Raw genomic sequence first — 20,525 nt, forward strand, 5'->3', positions numbered from 1 at the left:
TATTTAATACAATCCTATATAATATGATCAATTTACTCCACAAGTTGAACAGAGATCCAGTTCGAGCAGCCCAATAGTAAACAGATTGCTTTGAGCTGCACAATGTCCAGTTTTTACTAAAAACAACCACAAACTTGCCCAGCTCGACCAAATTGATTAAACAAACCCAAATCCCATAAACTTGGACAAAAGGAAAAGTAGTATTTTCTTCCCAGTATTTCTGCTACTCCCTTTCTTTGCCAGAAGCTCTTTATGTCACTGTGTAACAAGGACAACTGAACTTCCAGAAAAAACCTTATACAAGGCGTTTTGCACCACACTATAAACTGCGCACCGGCGTCCCCCCTCCACCCTAAAATAACCCCTAGCAAGCGGCCAGATCGCGCGGTATTTGGAGGAAGTGGCGCGGCTAAGAACAAGCGCGGATGTCTGTAGTGATCGCGAACCAATGAATGGGCAGAGCGGGAGTGCTGGTCAGACTACGGCTGAGTTCGGACGACACGCTAATCAACGGTTGTTCTCCATTTTGTTCCCATTACTCATCTCCCTCCCCTCCCCCTCCATTGATTAGCGTGTCGTCCAAACTCAGCCTATGACTGACTTGTTTGTTCTCTCTTTTAATGAAGCCCGATCTTTCCTTCCCCATTGGTACACGCAACAACCAATCGGATCCCAGTTCCCCTCTCGCGCTGTAACTTGAGTGGTTAATTCGTTTTTGCCGTCGGCTCAGATTTAATCAAAACCGCCCGCCCTCCTGCTGCTGCCCGAATCTGTGCCGGCACTTTTCGCGGCGCATATACACACCCGCTGCCTGTGCTTATCAGTTCGCTCAAGTGCTATTGGCTGAGGGACCAGCGCATGCGCCTACTGGGGAAAGAAGCCTCCGTCCCGTTCTCCCCTCGCGTAGTCCCGTTCTCTGTTTGCCAGAGCCGTTACGTCACCTTGGTCTGCGCGGGGCCCCCTCCTCTCTCTTCTCCGTGTCGCGCGCGTGCCTGGTCACTCTTCTCCCCAACCTCCCTCTCTCTCTCTCCTTATCCAACATGGCGGCGGGGACCGGAGAGGAGCAGTTCCCGTTCCAAGGGCTCCTGCCCAAGAAGGAGACCGGCGCTGCCGCCTTCCTTTCCCGGTACCCGGAATATGATGGGCGGGGAGTGTTACTGGCCGTTTTAGACACGGGTGTGGACCCCGGAGCCCCGGGCATGCAGGTAAGCGGGGACGTGTTGTCTGTCGGTGGGAGAAGAGACATCACCGAGATCAGGTCGCCTTTTCCTCCTCCTCCTCTTTCCCCTCCATCTCTCTCATTCCCCTACTACCTCGTGGCTTGGGCTGAACTAGGAAGTTTGGGATAATACGGGTTTATTTGTTCTGAACAGTAGGGGTGGGAGGTAATCGGTTCCTTGAAGGGGTGCATGAGTGGCTAGGATCTCTGTAGTAGTTTGTAAATGTGTAACGGGGTTGGGGGGGTGGGGTAAGGGAACATGGCTGTATAGGAAAAGCAAGAAGTCTGTGAGGGAATTTACTTGGAAAATCCAGGAGTGTTTTTTTTTAAAAAATCAATTTCAGACATTTAAATGGCACAAGACTAGTAAATCTGTAAAAGCAACAAAGAGTAAGAGCATAGCAAGAGCTCTGTTGGACCAGCGCAAAGGCCTATCTAGGGAATAACCCTGTTTCCCTCAGTAGCCGGCCAGATGTTTATGGGAAGCCCACAAGCAGGACATGTAGGCAATCACCCTACACTGCTGCTGTTCCCTAGCAATTGGTATTCAGAAGCATACTGCCTTAGGTCCTGGAGGGAGCATGTAACCATGATGACCTGTTGCCATGGATAGACTTGGCCTCCTTATCTTAAAAGCTAGTGAATCTATTATATCCAATGGGGAGCTGTCATAGTATGTTGCAGCAAAAACAACCATGTCTTGTGGGGGCCTTAAAGAACAACAACAAAGCAAGGGTAGCCCACCTGGTGTCCTCCAGACCTTCAGGACTACAATACCCCAAAATTGTGAATATTAGCTCTCCTGGTTGGGGCTTATGGGAGTTGAAGTCAACATCATATAGAGGGTATCAGGTTGCCTTCCCCTTTATTACGGCATAAGCTTTTGTGGACTACAGTGCATTGTTAGATGCTCTGGGCCACAAATGGTCTTGCCATAATGAAAGACTAATAGTCCTTTCAAAGGAAAAATGAAGGGGGAGCAGGTGTGTGTGCGTGTGCATGTGTAAAAAAAGACCTTGTATGAATTGGAGGGGGTGGAGAGACTTCTTGTTGTGTAAAAAATGTTGACAATGAAGCCCTTGACAAATTGAAGTATAATTCTTTTTTCCATACAGACTTATACTGCAGGGAAGTATTTTTGTTTTTCTGTTTTAATAAAGGTGACAAGAATTCTATGGTACCTTAGAAGCTAACAAATGCAGTCGTGTGAAAAAGAAAGTACACCCTCTTGGAATTGTATGATTTTACATATCAGGACATAATAACAATCATCTGTTCCTTAGCAGGTCTAAAAATTAGGTAAATACAACCTCAGATGAACAACTACACATGACATATTACACCGTGTCATGATTTATTTAACAGAAATAATGCCAAATTGGAGAAGCCATGTGTGAACAAGTAAGTACACCCTTACTGCTTCCATAGGAATTAAGATGCTAAGTAGCAGACAGGTGCTGCTAATCAAATGCCCATGATTAATTGATCATCAGCAAGTATGACCACCTCTATAAAAGCCAAAGTTTTTTCAGTGTGCTGGTCTGGAGCATCCAGGTGTGTGTTAACACAATGCCAAGGAGGAAAGACATCATCAATGATCTTAGAGAAGCAATTGCTGCTGCCCATCAATCTGGGAAGGGTTATAAGGCCATTGCCAAACAATTTAAAGTCCATCATTCTACAGTGAGAAAGATTATTCAAAAGTGGAAAACATTCAAGACTGTTGCCAATCTTCCCAGGAGAGGACGTCCCAGCAAAATCACCCCAAGGTCAGACCGTGTAATGCTCAGAGAAATTGCAAAAAACCCAAAAGTTACATCTCAGACTCTACCAGCCTCAGTGAGCACGTTAAATGTTAAAGTTCATGACAGTACAATTAGAAAAAGACTGAACAAGTATGGTTTGTTTGGAAGAGTTGCCAGGAGAAAGCCTCTTCTCTCAAAAAAGAATGTGGCAGCACGGCTTAGGTTTGCAAAGTTGCATCTGAAGAAACCACAAGACTTCTGGAACAATGTCCTTTGGACAGACGAGACCAAAGCGGAGATGTTTGGCCATAATGCACAGTGCCACGTTTGGCGAAAACCAAACACAACATATCAGCACAAACACCTCATACCAACTGTCAAGCATGGTGGTGGATTTGGGCTTGTTTTGCAGCCACAGGACCTGGGAACCTTGCAGTCATTGAGTTGACCATCAACTCCTCTGTATACCAAAGTATTCTAGAGTCAAATGTGAGGCCATCTGTCTGACAGCTAAAGCTTGGCCGAAATTGGGTCATGCAACAGGACAATGACCTCAAGCACACCAGCAAATCTACAACAGAATGGCTGAAAAAGAAAAGAATCAAGGTGTTGCAATGGCCCAGTCAAAGTCCAGACCTCAACCCGATTGAAATGCTGTGGCGGGACCTTAAGAGAGCTGTGCATAAACAAATGCCCTCAAACCTCAATGAACTGAAGCAACGTTGTAAAGAAGAGTGGGCCAAAATTCCTCCACAACGATATGAGAGACTGATAAAGTCATACAGAAAACGATTACTTCCAAGTTATTGCTGCTAAAGGTGGTTCTACAAGCTATTGAATCATAAGGTGTACTTACTTTTTCACACATGGTTTCTCCGTTTTGGCTTTATTTCTGTTCAATAAATCATGATATGGTGTAATATGTCATGTGTTGTTGTTCATCTGAGGTTGTATTTACCTAATTTTTAGACCTGGTAAGGAACAGATTATTGTTATTATGTCCTGATATGTAAAATCATACAATTCCAAGAGGGTGTACTTTCTTTTTCACACAACTGTATGTCTTGTAGTTTGAGCTTCTTTCAGCTTCTCCTAATGGATATTTGTACCATAGTAAGGATCTGTTGACAATGTCACAGGTCTCTTCAATGGTTTTGTTGTTGTTAGTTATGTTGCGCCATCAATCTTTTGAAGACACTCTCTCTTAGACCTGAAAAATTGTGGTGGTTAGTAGAGAACATTGAGTTTTTAAAATTAAGTTAGCAGTTTCAGTTATACAAAATGTAATTAAGACACTTAGCTCTCTTCAAGTTCTGACTGCAGTTGGACAAAAGGAGCCACCTATGTATAGCTAGCTTCATTGTTGAACAGAACTATGAAAGGTCAGGGATGTCACTTTCAGAACACTTTATCTCAAGTGCTGTGTTGAAAACAGTAAAAGATCAAGGAGACTGAAGGTAAAGAATACTTATTGGCAAAATGTCTTAATGCTAAGTTTATGTTGCTATGATAAATTCCTCAGGATGAAAAAGCAAAACCAGTTCTGCCATACTAGAGATTGGGTAACATCCTGTAACTGTGGTTATGCTTAATGTGTTTAAATACATTTATTCAACAGTATGTCTGCTAATCAGGATTAAATCTTCAGGGAACGCCTTGATTCATAATGAGCATAAAGAGGAAGGAGTTTGCATCTGTTTTGTTTGAAGTGTGGGTGCCATACATGCTAAATGTCCCTTGCCCTTTGTCAAATTGAATTAAAGCCAATTGGCCGCACATCATAATTTTAGGCAGACTGAGACCCTGTTGACTTCTGTAGACCTTAAGTGTGGCTGTTGCCTTTTTATAGTAGTAGTATTGAGAATGGAAACATAGGAGATCTATTTTAAAGTGAGCCTACTAGACATGCACATGAATTTACATCAAGTTCTTTGGCAGTTCTTATGTATTCAAGTGTATTTACTTTCCAAGCAAGTAACATTGAGGGAGGAAAAGACATGGGAAACTCTTTTCTACCATATAGTGAACCCAAATATAAGCACTGTAGCACATTCTCCATAAAGTTTCTGTTAGATTTTTTAAAAAGTGTAAGGTTCTTCACAATGGGATCCCTTTCTTCAGTCTATTATGATAGTAATCTTCTCTCTTTTGGGGGTGAGAGCTTTTTAAAGATTTGTTCTCCTTTGCAAGGATATGCATTACAATTAAACCTTTGCTAAAGGAACCACCTGTGTGTAGGAGTTTGACCTGTCATTAAATTAATTGAACTAAAACTGTTGTTGCTTAAATGGGCTACATAAATTGTTCTCACAGGCTTGGTGAGATGAGAACACATGATGATAGACTATGGTAATCTTCTCTTGAAGATGCCCTGCGTTTGAGTGTACACACAAAAATGATAGATATGGGGCAAGTATCTTGAATGACTAGAGAGGATGGGCTGGAATTACACCTAATTATATTGTTAAATTTTACCTCTGGAAAAACTTGCTTCTCATTAAAGTTAATTAGTTGTTCAGAATATGGTTGCTGGGTTAAACAATGGAATTTGCTTCCATAGGATGTAGTCATGGCCCGCCAACTTGGATGGCTTTTAAAAGGGGATTTGACAACTTGTTGGAGTAATCAAAATGCCGATATGTTATCTCCTGTATTAGAGGTAGTATGCCTCCAAGTACCAGTTGTTGGGGAATATGAGAGGGATGGTGCTGTTGTGCTCATGTTTTGCTTGTAGGTTTCTTGTAGGGTTGGCCACTGTGGAAAGGCCTTTGCTCTGATCCAGCACAGCTCTTAGGTTCTTATAGGATTGGTGCATTTTGTAATTACAGATAAAAAGTAACCATTTTCAACCACCTTGAGTTATTTGAGAAAGCAGCACCTATTACTTTATTTTTTAAAATGTAATCTTTTTGCAAATTTGTACTCTTTAGTATAGAACCGCCAGTGTAAATAGTAATACTGATTAAAAAAGCCAATTTCCCAGCAAGGTAAGGAAGGAAGTAAAATCCATTGTTATTATAATTTAAACTAAAACTTTTCCATTATTACCTGTAGGTGTACACTTTTCATCTTCCTAGCAAGATTGGTACAGTGTTAGATTTTAGATGGTCTCTTCTATATGTAACAGTTCTGAATAAGGTAAAATAAATGTGAGGCCAAGACCACTAGTTGATACATGAATTGTTAATGTTTCTCCCAACTCTCCATAGTGAATTTAAGTTTGGCTTCAGTCCTGTCATTGTTAACACTTCTGCTTCACATTTACTCTTACATATTTCAAATGGGGTCTTGTGTGCCTCCGTGTTGGACTGATCAATAGCCTGTTATGTGAAGTTTGACATGAAGGTGAAATTATTTTATATGCTTTTGAAGTAAGGCATTGTCTATTTTACCTTCTTGTCTGGCTTCTACAGTAAATTTTGTATCACGTTCTTTATCCTTTCCTGTCAAGACCTGCCCCTGCTTTGTCATATTGTCCCGCTTGTCTCTTTCCATGTTGTTGATGTTCGTGACAGTATCCTGTTTGTCCTTGTTCAGTCAATGTGCTAAGCCATGGTGGTTAAGCATTTTGAGCTAAACATTATAGCTCAGCGTGTCATGTGAATCATGACTAAGCATGTTGTGTGAACCATTCCTAACCATGGTGGCTACGTAACCACAAGTTAAACACCCTCCCTAATCATTTACTGCAAAAGGGTTAGTGGCCTGACCATGGCTTAGCATGCTGTCAGAACCGGCATTGTCTGCTCCTTCCTTTGTTATCACTTCCTACTCCAGCCCACCTTGAGTAGAATGCATGTTCCATATCCTTATTTCTAGCCATCTCTTTGTAAATGAATATTTCTATGGTTAATGTATGAATGGAAAATCTTAGTGCTCTTAATGTGTAGTGCAGTGATAAATATCTCATGGATATTACCGTCTAATATTAGTTTTTTTTCCCCCACAGCCTTTTTCTATTTAAATAATTTTTCAAATTTCTCCCATATGAAGCTACTTACCCACTAAGGTTAGAATCACTAGAGGCCCTCTTTAAGTTTTCCATCTCTCCCAGTGGTCTGCCTCTTCAGGACCTGGGAGAGGGGGCTTCTCCGTAGTAGTGCCTCCTTCCTGGGGGAGTCTTGTCTCACCCACCTGCTGCCCCCCCTTTTTTTTAGAAAGGCTTTTGGATAGGCCGCACTACTCAGCCTGGTTTTTCATCTAATTGCTAGTTATGTTCAGATTGTTATAATTAGGATTCTACTGGGCACTATATTCTGTCTTTATCTTCAGTCTTTGTCATTGTTTTATTCTATTCTGTGGGGAGAGGGTTAAATTTGCTGTATGCTACCTTGAGAGGGTGTATCCTGAAAGACAGCTTATACTTCTTTTAAATAAAATAAATAATAATTTGTTTAAGAAGCACTCAGATTTTACCAAACCAAGCAGCAGAGGGTACAGACTTTTCAGGTGTTATGTTGGCCATAGAACATTCATGCTTCTTTTAGTTGCACCTTCTTTATTTTATTGTTGTTACTTTTTTTTTAGATTACAACTGATGGGAAACCCAAGATAATTGACATAATAGATACAACAGGCAGTGGTGATGTAAACACTTCGACTGTTATAGAACCAAAAGATGGAGAACTCGTTGGACTTTCAGGAAGAGTTCTGAAGGTAAAGATTATTTGGAATTAAATGTGATGGCCTCTTTGGAAAAATCCAAGATATTGTGTTTAAATTGACGGCTATCTAGGTAAAAGACAGGTATATGATGCTTCTCTAGGCTGGTGTCCTGCCCCCCTCTCTACTTGCTTTTAGGTGGCAGCCAGAATCTTTTTATTTCAAAGAGTTTTAATTGAATCTAGTTTTTTAAAATGGATTGTTTGTCTTTTTAATTGTCTTTGTTTTTTATGCTATGTATGGTGTTTATGGGCAGAATGCAAAGTTGCCCTTGTGCCTGCAGCTTGTTTCTGAGAGGAACTCTGCCAACGTGGCCCCTTCTGGAAATGAGGGTGCTCGTTTCTGGGCTTTCCTCCGGAACCACTAAATTGTTGTTCCGCAAGCAGTTGCTTGGGTTGGCCACTAACGGACCAGAACTGGCAGCCAACCTCTCTAGCAGATGGATAGAACTGGATAGAACTCGATTCTGCCCTATGTCTTTCGTTTTGGGTTTGTATTTTATTGTGAAACACTCACAGCTTTTCCATGGAGAAGTAAAGCAATTTCAACAAATAAACATGCATACATAAGGGGTTAATCCACTCAGAATGCAAGAAGCACACGTTGAACTCTATACATGATCTAAATTCAGCATGTAAAAATATTTTAACATCTGGTGGGCAAGACTTTAAATTCTTAGGACCTCAATAGAGGTGTGTTTAAAGAACTCCAGTAGGCATTTTAAAACTTTAAGAACTTATATTATTGTCAGATTCAAAATATAACAAATCCTATCAGATTCCAAGGAGCATGGGCAGTTTGGCAGCTATGACTTTTCTTTTGCAGTCCTTTAGCCACAATCCAGAGGATGGAGCTCCAGGAGAGATCCATGCATCTAACCAGACATTTGCTTGCTTTTTTCACTGCAAAACTAAGGCTGTATGGATAGTTGTATCTTGCACAGATGTGTCCCATCTTTGTTTGCCGTCTGTTTGTGTCCCATGACAAGCAGGCTAGCCTGCTTTGTAAATAATGTCATGAAAGGGAGACTGTTCTACAGAGTTCCCAGAGGTCTTTTTCATTTTCTCTGGGTGGTCGTGTGCCTTTGACAGAGTAGTAAACTCATAGAAGGAGAGAATACCATAATATTTGCCACTAACAGATGTGCTAAGTATTCACATACTCAAAGGGATTTGAACCATGCTCTGTAGTAAATTGCTTTATTACAGTCCTCTGACATACCAGTTTTAGTACCTGGACTAAGTATGTTTACTTGTAATTAACTCCAATGGGGTTTGCCTCCAATTCCATGTATAGATGTGCAGACCCATTCATATACCTACCATATTTTCCTAACATGTCTATAAAGAAGAAAAGTGTTACTATAGCTGTTTCGCATAGCAGGAGCTTGAATAAGAGTGTTACACTTAAGAACAGGCAGAGAAAATAAACTGTTCTCAAAAAGAGTTGAGAACACCCTAGGAATCATTTTGAATTCCTTGTGAAGGCCTGAGACTAATGTACTTATTGCTGCAACCTATACATATTTATAATGGGTATGCCCCATTGAACATAGTGGAGCTTCATTGCGCGCTATGTATGCATAGGATTTGACTGTGAATATAAATAATTGTCCATGACTAATTGAGCTGTTCAGTAGACAAAACTATGTCCATTTCTAACTTCTTTATTTTTTCAGATCCCAACAGACTGGATCAATCCTTCAGGAAAGTATCATATCGGCTTAAAAAATGGTTATGACTTCTATCCTAAAGCTCTTAAGGAGCGAATGCAGGTAATACCTCTTTGCATTTGCATTTCATAGTACCTCATCTTAACTTTGTCATTTGTTGCTTACAAGTGGGTTCTGTTCCAATGTTACACCAAACCATGTTTGCTGCCATGTGAACAAGCATGGAATGAGCCTCAGTCTCTTAAACTCCCTGCTATCCTGTGATTGCACAATCCTTTTGTAATCTGCCATTACAGTTGACCTAGCGAGCTGTTTTGTGCTTGTCCTTCAAAAAGAATCCTGATTTTCCGGGCTTACACAAACAATAGTTGGCCGTTTCAGATGTAATTGTGATCTATAGTTTCCATGAAAGCAGATGTAACTCAATAAAGCAGTGTGTGCGAAGGGAAGAGGAGGGTGTGTGCAAGAGCGCAGGGATTATTCATATAGTACCACACCATGATTTGTTAAATGGAAACTAACCTTGTGTCACTGCAGTCCATTTGTTCACTGATTCCAGGAACTGTCTTTCGCCACTCTGCCGGATCAGTAGGAACTAGAGAAGGCCATGGCTTTCCAAACAGTCTTACATTAGCATCCTGAGCACTCTGGGAGTTTCGCCATTCACCTTGGCTTGATGCTTGGTTGCATCAGTAAACAGTGATAATGATGAAGGGTTTGGTGTGTTTTTTTATGAAGGCACGCATGAAAGAGATGGACAGTTTCATCCCTTTTGCTATCACATTGGATGCTGCTTAAACTACTGTGGTGTGAGTCTTGTTTGTGCTAGAGAGTATGGGAATGTTGATCTAAAACCAGTTTTTATCATCTAATGCAGAAAGAACGCAAGGAAAAGCTTTGGGATCCTGTTCACAGGTTGGTGCTAGCAGAATCCTGTAGGAAACAAGATGAGTTTGAAGCCAGTCACAACTCTCCATCACAGGTTTGCACTAATTAGTAGCTCAAAATGACTTTTAAATATATATTTTAAAAGTATATATTACGGGGCGGGGCCGGGGAACCTACATTTCAATGAGTCTGTTATTATAGTCCAAATAATTGCTTAATTTTTTTGTAACTTTTCCTATAATTTAGATGTGGGACGACCTATGCACTGAATGTTACTGTTCGCTGAATGTAATTGGCATATAAGACATTTCATATCAAGTAAACTGAATCATAGTTCAGTACTAGGTGGTTCATAAATGATTTTATCTGTACACCGCCCTGAGAGCCTAGTGATATAGGGTGGGAAACAAATGTTTTAATAAATAAATTGCATTTGATTCACAATTTGTTTTATATCTTGACTGAGACCCATGACTGCAAAGCAGCCTCATTGTACTCCTCTACAGTAGGGGTGCACAACCTTTTCAGCCCTGAGGGCTGCATCAGCTGTTTGTTAGTATAGTGGGGGCTGGACATATGCACACACCACTCATATGCATACCTTGTACAACTCAAACATGTATGTGCATACCACTCACAAATTCACGCACGTTAATGTTGCGGGGGAGTTGCTGGGGGATGGAAGAGATTGCACCTGCTCCCTCCCCCCCCCCCCCCCCCAAAGCCACTCGAACCGCTTTATCAATTGCTGATTCAGATGGGAAATGCTGGCTGATTTGCTGTTCTCTTTTAGGCATGGAAAAGCTTTACCTTGAAACTCTAGGAACGCTGTTCTACGGTTCGGCCATAGAAGCCCTGTTCCTAGAGCATCTCCAGAATGTTCTAAGAAGCAGACAGGAATCTTCAAGCACTACTACCTAGGATGTTCCAAGATGCTCTAGGAACAAGGGTTCTGTGGCAAGAACCATAGAGCCCATTCTTATAGCATATTTTCCTCTTTTTTTTAAATGCAGATGCTGGGGGCCATGGAGGGGGCTGCCAAACAGGGTTTGATGACATAGTCATGATCCAGATGTAGTTAGGTGTAAACAATCTGTTAACATACAACTAGTTGCACAGAGTGTGGGGTGCACATTGGAATGAGGATCCCATTCAGTACAAATAGAGCCCATTTTCGTCTGGTTGCACTTCCAATTCTTGCTCTAAGTTCTGAGTGCAGTGAGTGATATGTACATGGATCTCCTTAGCTGGATCAGGGCATACTTGGGAGCTTCGGCTGTTGGCCGGTATAGAAATGCAATAAATAATAAATAATATTTTAGCATACTCCATTAAAAAAATGATCATTTTTCAGGAGAGCAAACTAATGAAGGAAGAGCTTCAGAGTCAAGTGGAGTTGCTGAATTCCTTTGAGAAAAAATATAATGATCCTGGCCCTGTATATGACTGCTTGGTATGGCATGACGGTGAAACCTGGAGGTACCTTTTTTCTTTCCTTAAAATACCTGTTCATCCTTTTAGTTCTTGCTTGCAAAATATTAATGTATAACTGGAGTTCCACGTCTATACTAGAACAAGCTTGTGATTGTAAAGCCTCGCAACTAAGTGCATGTATGACTGTCACACTGACCATGGCCGCCTCCCCTGAATGAAAGAGAATGGAGAAAGTGGCTTGCAGGGTTGTGATCTTGCAGGGTGCCTGAGACAGTCCCACTTCCCATGGATCTTTGGAGCAAAGTGAAAGGATGAGCATTGTAGCCTTCCCTCCCACTGCATGTTATGGAGAAGCCAGGAGGGCAACGGGCCTTCCTTTTTTTTACAGGGTTTCCAGGTAGAGAGGAAATTGTATACTTCCTTTAGACACCCACACAAATTGAGTGAATCCTCCACCACTACCCGCAACCTGCTCTTCCTCTGCAATTTGCACCAGAACAGGGAAATACTCTTCTCCCCCTGTCCCAAGCCAGAGGAGGAGATGGGGAGATGGTGGCAGATGGGCACACAGGCTGGATTCAGATAGCACGATAACCCATGCTCAAGGCTTGTGTTTGGATTGTTGTTGAACCACAGGTCATTGTTGACCATGTTTTTGGGTTCTGGTGTTATCTGAATCTAGTCTGATAACAAATCATGGTTTGTTAACCATTAACAATCCACAATCCAAGAACAAACCATGGGTTCTCTTTGTGGGTTGTTCATGGTTAAAAAAAAAAGTTTGTTAGTGCAGCTGGGTTCAGACAACACAATAACCCTTGGTTCAACCGCAACACATACTCAGCCCTTGAGTGTGGGTTGTTTTGTTGTCCAAACTCAGTCACAGGCACGTGGGGTTGGCACAAGATTGCTCTGACACATACCACTAGAATGGCTTGTCCTTTCTGCACTCTTTATATTTATGGAAATTGATGACAACTGTTGCCACTGAGGAAGGACAGGACAGTGAGCTGTATATGTCAGAAACAGCAACTCCCATCTTTCCCTCTCCTCTAGGGAGCTCAGAGAGGGAGGCTGGAGCTGTCTGGAGTTCACATATTGAATGTGACTTACCAGCCAAATCTATGGCTGAAGGCTTTAACCTAGTATTGTAACATGTTGATCTTACTTGTCTGTTGGAAATATTCCTGTGAACTTCCTTGAGTGTTTGGAAAGATCCCTCTTTTTTTCTTTGGGTTTGTTTCTTGTTTGCCATGCAAGGAGCTTATTAAAATACTAATTTCTTTAATGCTGTAACCAGAGCATTGTTGTCTTTTAGCGTTGTATTGTAAACAAAATACAGTTTGATACAGAGAAATTATTGTTGCCCTGTTTTGTGATTTCTGAATGAGAGGTTATGGGCATCTTGTGTCCGGAGTGCCACATCGTTAGGAATTTGAGGAGATGCAGGTAGGTCCTGAGAAGAACAAGGGGTTGGAACCTGACAAGCCATTTAGGACACAATCCTCTGCCTGTTTTGACAGGAAAAACCTACAACTACAACTCCCAGCATGCTGCAGCTGGCTGTGCTGTCTTGGGCATGCAGAGCGTTGTAGGTCTTTTTTCTGTCTAAACAGGCAGAGGATTGCGTCCTTGATCAGGGCTAAGGGCTGAAGGTATAACATGACTGAGACTGGCAAATGACTGAATGAGAGACTGCCTAGGAGCTCCGTGTATTGACTATATCCTTGTGGTATAGATCCTTGTGATATAAGGCGGGATAGAAATCTTTTACTAAATAAATAAACTGAAGAAAAATGGAATCTCAATGTAATGAATCTCATTTTTAAAAAAATGTGCATTAAACCAACTTATATCCCTCTCAGATGATATCAAGTTGCACGGCAGAGCAAGGAGCCTTTTGCACCTTTAGCTATCAGTTTTTATTTGCATAATCAGCTTTGTGTCTTGTTCCTCACACTGTCATCTGTGGGATCATGTTAATAATCAGGCTTTGGGAACCACTGCTGTAACTGGATTTCAGAAGATCAATTTCCATTTCAGATCAAATTTGAAAACAACACAATCATCTTCTAAGAACAGAAAACTGATAATTGATGCATATGTTCTTTTCTTTATCTTTAGAGCTTGTATAGATTTAAGTGAAGCTGGCGACTTTTCTAACTGCACTGTTCTACGGAACTACAAAGAAGGTCAAGAATATGCATCTTTTGGTACATCAGAGATGTTGAATTACTCCGTCAATATTTATGACGAAGGGAACCTGCTCTCAATTGTTACAAGTGGAGGTAAAATTAATGTTGTGAAATAGTTCTTAAGTTCTTTTCCTTATTACCTTGCCATATCCTGAACGTTAACATTAAAGCAATTAGAAAACATAAAATATAAAAAGAACCCCATTGTCTAAACTCTTGTCCACAAAGACCCGTTCAATAAATCGTAAGGCATATTCATGGGTAGATCTGCTCACAGTTCAGGCATATTTTCACCACCCTAATGCATTCCCTGGGAGGTTTGGTGCACTACTGTGGTTATATGTCCAGCATGGAGAACCCCTGCCAAGGTTGTCTCATCATATGGAGCTGTAGCCACATGATTCATTGTGAGCATTTATGTGGCTATATATGTGAAGCAAGCCAAAACGGCAACCGAGGAGGGAAATCCATGTACTCCAGACACAATGAACTTGTGGAACAGCTGTAAAGAATGCCTTTCATCATGCAGTTGTCATGTTCTATGTGAGAATGACATGGTGTATTAAAAGGGTGCTGTTAGGGTTGTTCCATAGATCAGACTGGGCAGTTACTCTTCATAAGTGTGATATGTTCCTTTCTTTTGATATGGATTGTTTTTATTCCTTCAGGTGCACATGGGACACATGTTGCTAGTATAGCTGCTGGATATTTTCCAGATGAACCAGATCGAAATGGCATAGCCCCTGGGGCACAAATTCTTGCAATCAAGATCGGTGATACAAGATTAAGCACCATGGAAACTGGCACTGGCCTTATAAGAGCTGTAAGTATTGGCCATAAAATACCTTTCATGTGTGAATATATATATTTCCAGGGGATAGTGCAAGTAAAATGCTCCCAGGTTGTTGGTTCATTAAACTTCCCTTTGCCCACAAAGGCAACATTAGTTCAATACACCACTTGTAAGTGAGCAAGTGCACTCCTTAGATTGCTTTCAGAGTTAACAGTCAAGTGACTAGCACGAATATACACAGCAATGAGCTAAAAATACTTCTGAGCAGAAGCTCTAATGGCAAAGGGTAAAAGGTCATGAACATTTTTCCTTGAAAGCAGGGATGGCCAAGCTCCTTGAACCCAGAATGCCAAGTCCTCTCCACCCAAGCTGCTGAGGAGGATTTGGCATTTTGGTTCTGATTTGGCTTATTTTGTGCAGTCAATTTTTCAGACCAAAAGGCTATCAAGGTGGCTTACATAAACTCATTTAAAAGCAGCCATGGCATCATAGCTGTGCACCTTGGCCAGTGAGGATCTGGCCCCCTAGTTGATAGCTAGCTGGTAAGAAAGACTGGGAGGCTGGGAGCTTTCCTGTTGCCTAATCAGCCATTAGGCTTTTCTTCCAGCTCATCCTCCTGCTGCTGCTTCCTGCTCCTTTTCTCTCTTTCTACTCCTTCCACCCCCCAGTGTAACTTATGACCTGGTCAGCAACAGCAGCACTTGTGTTCCAGAGAGCACCATGTGTGAAATACCAAGCTGTACTGTGTTTGATGGATCAGAAGCAACTTCCTGGGCAGTGCTTCACAAGGCACCCCTTCTCACCCAAGAGGCGCCTGCTCTTTGCTGCAGTCTCCAGGATGACTGTGGGGTGGGGAGCAATGATGCTGGGATGATGCCAGAACAGCAGAGCACTGGGGGAGGGAAACCAGAGAATGGCACCCGCCAAACAAAAGGCAGTGCTGATTTCAAGCTTCCTTCCCGGCTGGCCTTGAATGAGGTTCATAGAAAATGAGATTTGGAAAGGTGCGGCCCAGCAATCACCGGTTGCCAATCCCTGTCTTAAAGAATGAATAGCTGTGTAACCAAAACGTTGAAGGGGCTTTTAGAGCCTGATGTTCTTGAACACATGCTGACCTAGAAAATGGGTTTGTCTTTAAGGTGCCAAAAGACATTGTTCCAGAAAAGAAATAGCAAATATAATAGGCATATCTGCTTTTAAAAAGCAACCTCTGACCCTTGGGAGGAAAATGCTGGTTAGCGATATAGGAGTTCAGTATAAGCAGACAATGCCTTTTATGCACTGCTGAGTATTCAACTCTTTAACTTCAACAGATGATAGAAACAATAAAATATAAGTGTGACCTTGTCAACTACAGTTACGGAGAGGCAACCCACTGGCCAAATGCTGGGTGAGTAGACTACATTTTTATGACCATGACTTTGTTCCAGGCTAGGGATGACTAACTTCTTCAACCCAAGATTTTGACTTTATCAACTCGCTGTTTGGCTGTCTCTTGATCTGTGCGTTCTTCAAGGGAGGATTGTTGTGCCTTGGACCACTAGGCTGTACCATTTCCAAGGACTAGAAGTTGGGCTAATTAGGAGGAGGAGGAGGCTTGGTGAAGAGGATGCTGCAGGAGGGGGATATGAAGGGAATAAGGCCGAATGGGGAGGGGGGATGCAGGACAGTGGTTCCCAGCCTCTGTCATGAAAACATAAAAAATTGACTTGCCACCTGAAATTTGCTGAAGGCAAAGTCAAAATATCTCATTTTTATGAAGTGGGGAATAGTTTTATTTTATGTACAAATCACATACAAACACAGCAATACTTGTCAAGGCTTTTTCTCCCATTATGGGAAAGAGATTAAATATAATTTGTTATTATGGAGAACCATAGTGAAAACAATCAAGCAGCCAAGTGGATTCCACCTATATTTTTGTCTGAAAAGGGGAAAAATGTTAAATTCACTCAACAATTAAATTTAAACTTGATGTGTTGGTTTGCTTACTTGTTTGTCATTGTAAATCAAAAGAGACCTGCTTGATCAGACCAAGGGTCTATCTAATCTGCATCCAATACTGAAAGTAATATATAGCCTTTGTGACTGGTAGCCATTGATAGCCTTATTCTTACCCTCCATGAATCTGCCTAATTCCCCCATTAAAGCCATTCAATCTGATAGCTACCATTGTAGTCTTGATATTGTTGGACTACAATTTCCATCATCCCTGATCACTAGCCATGCTGGCTGGGGATGATGGGAGTTACTGTCCAATGATATCTGGAGACCCAAGTTTGGGAACCACTGTACCCATTGTCCCTAGGATAACTGTGAGATAGCAAGATAAAGAAGGAATTACAATAAATTGGGAGGTGGTGAAAATGCGCTGGGTTTCCCAGTCCGATGAATCAGCCAGCCACAGAGAGCTTGGAAGAAAATTGCAGGAGGGTTGGCCTATGATCATGTAATGGAATACCTTGAAGGATTCTGGTCTACAGGGCTCTTGAAAGACCCAGTTGTCCTGTAACTTGAAATGCTTTCTGGAGGAATTACACCAAATATTTAATTTGCGCTTGCTTTTTGACAGTAGCAAATTTTCTTGCCAGCTGATTCATGGTCTTTGTTTTGGGTCAGCTCCCACTTTAATCAGTGACTTTTGGCTTGAGAAACACCTATGTCAGCAGGACAACTTGTTCAACAATTATTATGGGGTTGGGGGCTATGTTCCTTAATGGTTTGATGCCGTTAAAGTTAGGCCTAGCAGTATATTTCATGGGTGAGGCTGGAATAGAATTAGAAAGAACCACTGAAGCACTTTGTGCTTTCTTGTATCTCTTCTAGGAGAATATGTGAGGTAATTAATGAAGCGGTATGGAAACACAACGTAATCTATGTTTCAAGTGCTGGGAACAATGGTCCTTGTCTGTCCACTGTTGGATGCCCAGGTGGAACTACATCCAGTGTGATTGGCAAGTATTTTGAATTCAATAAAGAGATTTGTTTTAAATGGATATTGTATGTAATCTGTTTTTATGGTTTTAAATTTTGTATATCGGTTTTTAATGTGTGTTTTAAGCTTTGTAAACCACCCAGAGAGCTTCGGCTATGGGGCGGTATATAGATGATGATGATGATGATAATAATAATTTGTAGTGAGGCTGGAAATAGACTTCAGTGATAAGCATGTATTCTCAATCCTGTATTTGCTTCCAGTAAAGTGGGACTTGTAACCCTTCTTCTACTCACTGCCTTTCCTTTTTAACTACTACTCCATGCCAGCTTCCCTCACCCCGATATGAGTTTCCCAGTCTCAGAAGTACAGTTTACACATCAGGAATAAATATGGAATTGGGTATCCCATGTCTGCTGCCAAATGTCTAATCGGCCCTGAGTAATGAAGAGTGCAACCCTATGGTAGCGACTGAGCGCTCTGAGATGGCAGCATCCTTTTTCTTCCTATGCTTTGCTGTCAAGAGCCAGGCAAAGTGGTCGTTGCATGGAGGCAATTCCACCTCTCATTCCTTCCTAAAACAAAGCTAGACGGGCTGCGAATCCTGGGCACTCCTCTCCCATCCCTGCCCACTGGAACCACCCACTTTGTGACTTCGGCAAGGTCTTTGTTGTGATCCCAGCGCCACAGTGCGTTCTGCGGCAGCTGCAATGGGGAGGGGAGAACAACCCAATCTTGGGTTTCCCCTCCCAAGGCCATAGACAACCTCATGGGGGAGTGGGGAAGGGAGAACAATCCAAAGGATCCTATGTTCCCTGGGACACTTCTTTTATTTTTATTTTTATTTTTTATTTAAAACATTTGTATCCCGCCCTATATCATTAAGATCTCAGGGCGGCGTACAGATCTCAGGGCGGCATACTTTCCCAGGAAGCATTGGATAGCTCTGCAAGTAGTCCTTAACTAACAAGTAGATTCTCAGAACTGTCAGTTATACATCAGACTTGGATTGAGTTGTGGAGCAGGATAACAGATTATAGCTAGAATCCATATTTTGTTGAGAAACGCAAATGGTGCTAGGAAACTTAACGGCATGGTTACTTTAATTTTTATAAGGATACTGTTGTTTTTATGCTTTTTATGTCTTTAAACTTTGTATATTTGTTTTTAATGTTTACTGTTTTTAACTTTTGTAAACTGCCCAGAGTGCTTCGCCTATGTGGCAGTATATAAATGCAATAAATAAATAAATTTGTAGCGATTCTAAATTGTCTCATTGGGCAGTTCTGATATTTGGTAATATCAGACCAAATGTTAAAAATCGTCTGATATAAAAAGCTAAAGGCACGGCATGACAGGAATAACTTAGCTTGGTACTACGAAATTTGCTGGTCTCCTTGGGAAGTAAAATTCCTGTGTCACCAAAGGCTTATCTAGTCTAGATCAGTAGACTAGATAACTGGTTACTGGAAGCCCTCAAGAAGGGCATAGGCGCGGTAGCACATTGCTGCTTGTGGTCTGCAGTAGCTGGTATACAGGGGCAAACTGCCTCTGATGCTGCTGATAATATACAGCCATCATGATTAGTAGCTATTGATAGTTTTACCCTCCGTGTATTTGCCTGATCCCTTTTTAAAGCCATCCAGATTGGTAGCCCTTACTCCATCTTGTGGTTGCTAATTCTGCAGTTAACTCTGCACTGTGCGAAGAAGTATTTTGGGAGATTCAGGACCGATAAAACAATCTAGTGCACCTCCAGTCTGCACGAGACTGAAGAGAAGCCCAAGAAGGGGTTATGTCAAATTGGCATTAATTGATCAGTACTTCTTAGTGTCGTGTTGCGGCTGTGTGTGTTCGCTTTACTTTCTCAGGATTCTAATATTCAGGCATAAGGAAATAAAACAATTTATATTTGATGTCTTGCATTTAAAATGAGATGGTTTGCAATCTAGTACTATTCAGATGTCTTGGATTAAAACTTCCATAATTCCTGATTATTGGCCCTGCTGGCTGCGGCTGCTAGGAATTGTAGTCCAAAATATCTATAGGGCACCAAATTGCCCACCCCTCCAATCAGAACTGTTGAAACCTCTCAATCATAACCATAGCTGACTTAAATCGTTAAGTAGAACTTTGAGAACTAGCTGTAGCAGACAACAGCTCAATTTTGTGCCAAACAATTTTACAGGTGTTGGTGCTTATGTATCACCTGATATGATGGTTGCTGAGTACTCATTGCGAGAGAAACTACCTGCAAATCAGTACACTTGGTCATCTCGTGGGCCTAGGTAAGTGATGAGTTGGTTCATGAGCTTGTATGAGTTGTATCAAGTTGTTTGTATTATCCATTTAACCTTTTAGAAAATAAAGGGGAAATGCAGCTTAGAAAACCTTTTCTCATTGCGGGAACTTAAGATTTGATAACGAACATATTCCTGTAGTAGTCCTGAAGATTCACATTTACCTTAATAAAAAATAAATGTTGGGAAAGAGGAGCAAATTATTTGGTTTGCATTGTAATGTGGAACTATCTCATTCACACTCCATGAACCAATGAGTGTGCAAACTGAAATGCAGTTATCCTTCAGCATTTGCACTTCTCTGGATTTTCTAATGCAGTTCTCTAAATTAAAAAATGAAGATATTAGGCGAGGGTTTACAAAAAGTTTATATTAGTGAAAATATACCAAATGTATGGGGACATGACATATATTAGGACTAAAATGCATATATTCGGGGAGAGGCCCACAAGAATACATACAAGTTTTCATGTGAAGTTTGTTTTTGTTTTTGTTTTTTAAATAAGGGCAAGATATGGAAGTGGGACAAAAATGAATTTCAGATTAGAAAAATGAGAAATGGTCAGATTCATGAGCAGAATAAATAACAGGGCCCAAATTAATCATGTAATTTATTTGGCAGTGGCAAGATTGGGCTCCCACCCACCCCTTAAATTTCAGTTATTTTGTTAAGGGACTAGTA

At 41.3% G+C, this 20,525-nt stretch overlaps 1 protein-coding gene across 2 annotated transcripts in view; it reads left to right on the plus strand.

Moving 5' to 3' along the window:
* The first annotated feature begins 1,023 nt into the window (after positions 1–1,023).
* The window catches only part of TPP2 (tripeptidyl peptidase 2), a 48,730-nt gene continuing 29,228 nt past the window's right edge, over positions 1,024–20,525 (plus strand). For both annotated transcript variants that reach the window (XM_063126123.1, XM_063126124.1), the window contains exons 1-10: positions 1,024–1,205; positions 7,492–7,620; positions 9,305–9,400; positions 10,176–10,280; positions 11,541–11,665; positions 13,745–13,908; positions 14,484–14,638; positions 15,922–15,998; positions 17,435–17,562; positions 19,732–19,831. In XM_063126123.1, coding sequence (XP_062982193.1) covers positions 1,041–1,205; positions 7,492–7,620; positions 9,305–9,400; positions 10,176–10,280; positions 11,541–11,665; positions 13,745–13,908; positions 14,484–14,638; positions 15,922–15,998; positions 17,435–17,562; positions 19,732–19,831 — 1,244 coding nt within the window. In that variant the 5' untranslated portion in view covers positions 1,024–1,040. The remainder of the gene's footprint in view (positions 1,206–7,491; positions 7,621–9,304; positions 9,401–10,175; positions 10,281–11,540; positions 11,666–13,744; positions 13,909–14,483; positions 14,639–15,921; positions 15,999–17,434; positions 17,563–19,731; positions 19,832–20,525) is intronic.

This window comes from Elgaria multicarinata, chromosome 5 (assembly GCF_023053635.1).
Source record: "Elgaria multicarinata webbii isolate HBS135686 ecotype San Diego chromosome 5, rElgMul1.1.pri, whole genome shotgun sequence".
Lineage (NCBI taxonomy): Eukaryota > Metazoa > Chordata > Lepidosauria > Squamata > Anguidae > Elgaria > Elgaria multicarinata.